This window comes from Myotis brandtii, unplaced genomic scaffold, assembly GCF_000412655.1.
Source record: "Myotis brandtii unplaced genomic scaffold, ASM41265v1 scaffold68, whole genome shotgun sequence".
NCBI lineage: Eukaryota > Metazoa > Chordata > Mammalia > Chiroptera > Vespertilionidae > Myotis > Myotis brandtii.
Window position 1 is genome coordinate 2,226,330 of NW_005370657.1, and position 3,312 is coordinate 2,229,641.

The window sequence follows — 3,312 nt, forward strand, 5'->3', positions numbered from 1 at the left end:
CACCCCGGCCCCCAAGCCCCAGTGTCCGTGCGGCCAGCTGGCTCTCAGGAGGCGAAGTAGGAACTCTGCATGGAGTAGAGCCGGTCGATGGGGTTCCCCACGCGGGCCTGCAGGGAACCCACGTCGGAGGAGCCGAGGAAGCAGTCGCTGAGGCTGGTTAAGGAGGTATCGCTGTCGATGTCGTGGAAGATGGAGTCGTTCCCTGGGGGGCAGAGGGGCGTCAGGAGGGGGGTGAGGGCTGAGGCTCCTGGGGACCCTGTCGGCCTACAGGCTGTGGCTGGAGGTGAGGGAGCGGCAGGATGGCCTGCCAGCAGCTCTTGAGCTGAGGGGCTGGGCCGTAGGAAGGGTCTCGAGGGCCCCCTTCCTGTCAGGGGGAGGCGCAGGGGCTGCAGGCCCTGGGGTGGGGGTGGCTGCCATGGCCCAGGCCGCCAGGCCAGGCAGGGGGCAGGGGTGGTGCTGGGGCGGGAGGGGGCGGGGCAGCTTACCATAGGGGTTCATGTGGTCACCTGGCATTTGGGGTGGCGTGAGGCCCTGCTGGAAGGGGTCGCTGCTGCCATAGGGGCTCTGCTCCATGGCCACGATCTGCTGCTGCGGCGGGGCCAGCGGCGTGTAGGAGGCCATCATGCCCTCCATGCGGCTCGACAGGACCTCTGGGGGCAGAGCACGCCGTCACCACCAGGCCCTGCCCGCTCTGTTCTGTAGCCCCAGGAGCCCCTACAGGTGCACCCCCAGGGTGCCCACAGACCTCCTACCTACCCCCGGGCACCCCCGGCGTCCCTCTGACCTTCTCCAGGCCTCCCCGGGGACACCCCACACCCTGCAGCTGAGGTTGCCTGTGGCCTTCCTGGGCCCACAGGACACGGAGCCCAGTTCTCCGAGCCCCACCCCACCCCCTTCCCCAGACACACACTCCAGCTCCTCTTCCAGAACCAGCTTCTCAGAAGCCAGAGGCACCCCCCCCCCCCCCCCCCCCCCCCCCCCCCAAAGGCCCTGCACTCCAGGAGCTCACGCCTCTGGGAGACACCTAGGCAGGCGGTGATGAGTCAGCGCGTGGGTGCAGTGAGTGCCCTGCATCTGGGAGTATCCAGGTGGGGCATGAACCCCGGCCAAGGAGGCCCAGAAAAGGCTTCCTGGACGAAGGGGCCCCACCCCCGTGTGACTTAAAGAACCAACAAGGGTTTGACAGGCTCGAGAGGGGGCAACTGAGTCTGGGGGGCCGCTGGGAACCCCAGGGGCACACCTCCTGCGCTGCCTGGGAGACGAGGCAGTGGTTGCGGCCTCCGGAATCCACTGTCCGGGGAGAGGGGCAGAGGGAGCAGAGGGGAAGAACTGGGCCCCGAGGCCATGGCCTTGAAGCCCTGGGTCAGCCTGGGACACTGGCCCCCGAAGTCCTGAGCGAAGGGCCCGGCATCTGCCTGGAGCCCCTGCCTCACTCCAGAGCAGGCAGCTCGGGGCCCCCACCCACTTCAGTGCCCCAGAGAGTCCCCGTGCCTCCCTTCAAGGCCTGAAGGTTCCAGGTCCCCCTGAGGCCTGGGAGACCGGCCTGGCATTTTGGCAAAGCCCAGTGTTGGAGGGGCTGCCTCCTGCCCCTTTAACTAGCCCCTCCCCGTCCAGCACGAGCCCAGCCGGACTCCTCCACACCGTGCACTTTCTCTGGAGACTCCGCTGTGGGCAGCGGGGCCTGTGGTCAGGGTGCGCACCAGCTTAGGAGCCCCGCGGACGTGAGGCCGGCTCTGTCCCTTATTGCCCAACAGGCCCTGTCTCACTGAGCCCAGCCTCATCTGTGAAATAGGACATGGCAACGCCCTTCCTCACGGGGACCTGTGAGAAGTGAGACCGAGTGTGTCACGTGACGAGTTCGGTGCCTGGCACACGGTGACAGGGAGCAGAGGATTGCGGTTTTAACGTCAGGACGTCTGCCACCCCTCCGGCTGCCCACCCCGCCACCCCTCCTGCTGCCCATCCTGCCACCTCTCAGCTTCACTGGGCTCAGCTGGTTCCAAGGCAGCTGTCCCCTGAGCTGACGGCCTTGGGGGAGGTTCCTTGGGCGTCTTGGTGTAAGTGACGGAGCCAGGCCCCCTGGTCCCTGCCCCGGCCCCGGCCCAGGCCCCGGCTCACCTTGGCCCAGCCGCTGGGAGTTCTGCTGCTCCTGCTGCTGCTGGTGCCGCCGTGCCAACTTCTTCATCTGCGGGAGACACAGTTCGTGCCAGTCCCTGCCCCTCCCCCCACCTCCCCATTAGTTCCCCCCCATACACCAGGCCCTCTGTCTCCTGCCCGCAGCCCCCTCCACTCTGCCCGGCGGGGGCAGGGGCCGGTGGCCTCTCACCTTGGCTCTTTGGTTCTGAAACCAGACCTGGACCACGCGCACGCTGAGGCCTGTCTCTGCTGCCAGCGTCTCGCGGACCTGCCAGGAGAGGGAGAGAGGGAGGCAGGTCAGGCCCGGGGAGGTGGTGGGCTTGGGGGTGGATGGATGAGCGGGAGGTGGAGGGACATCCCCATCCCCAGCCAGCGTGGACAGGGGGTGTCTGGAAAGGCAGCTGGTGTGGTCACCCCACCCCACCCCCGCCCCTCACCTTCCGGCAGGGCTTGGAGGAGACCTCGAAGGAGGCCTTGAAGGCTCTTCGCTGCTGCGTGGTGAGGATGGTGCGGGGTCGCTTAGGCCTCCGGGGGTCCTTCCCGTCATCCCCGCTGCCCTTGCTCTGGCCGCCCTGCCCCTTGGCAGGCTTCATGTCCCCATCCTCGTCCTCACTCTTCACTGTGGGGGACACAACCCAGCCTGTCAGCCGCCTGATGGGATCCAAGCGCCTCAGCCTCTGCCTCCCGCCAACACCCGCCATGGCCTCTGGCACCTGGAGACCCCAGGCCAGGGGCCAACCTTGGAGAAAACCAGTTCCGCCAGCCCAGCGCCAGCCAGGCCCCTGGGCCCAGAGAACCTTCTGGAAGCTTCCAGGGACTAAGAATTGACAGGCAAGGACCGTGCTCCAGATGTTCTCACACAGGAGTATTCATGACCATGACAGGCAGACAGACACACACACACACACACACACACGCACATTCACCCACCAGCACTCACACATACAGATGGCACGTGGGCCCACCAAGGCTCGAGCAGTGCAGCTCACAGACATCTCCACACACACACAGGCGCATGCTCACAGGCAGGACGACCAGGCACGCACGCACACGCATGCAGAGCATGTGTAGTCACCCAGAGACACCCCCGCAATACCATGTCCAGCTGCCACTCCATGCCCCAGAGTCGTGGGTCTCAGAGATGCCAGCCCTCCCCCAGCACCCTGCCCAGCCCCT

General features: G+C 66.8%; 1 protein-coding gene across 1 annotated transcript in view; it reads right to left on the reverse strand.

Moving 5' to 3' along the window:
- LMX1B (LIM homeobox transcription factor 1, beta) overlaps positions 1–3,312 on the reverse strand; it is a 7,379-nt gene that overhangs the window by 3,745 nt on the left and 322 nt on the right. Inside the window, exons 2-6 of the mRNA XM_014529419.1 lie at positions 2,574–2,768; positions 2,327–2,404; positions 2,119–2,185; positions 486–650; positions 1–202 (exon numbers count right to left, since the gene is read on the reverse strand). Coding sequence (XP_014384905.1) covers positions 45–202; positions 486–650; positions 2,119–2,185; positions 2,327–2,404; positions 2,574–2,768 — 663 coding nt within the window. The 3' untranslated portion in view covers positions 1–44. The remainder of the gene's footprint in view (positions 203–485; positions 651–2,118; positions 2,186–2,326; positions 2,405–2,573; positions 2,769–3,312) is intronic.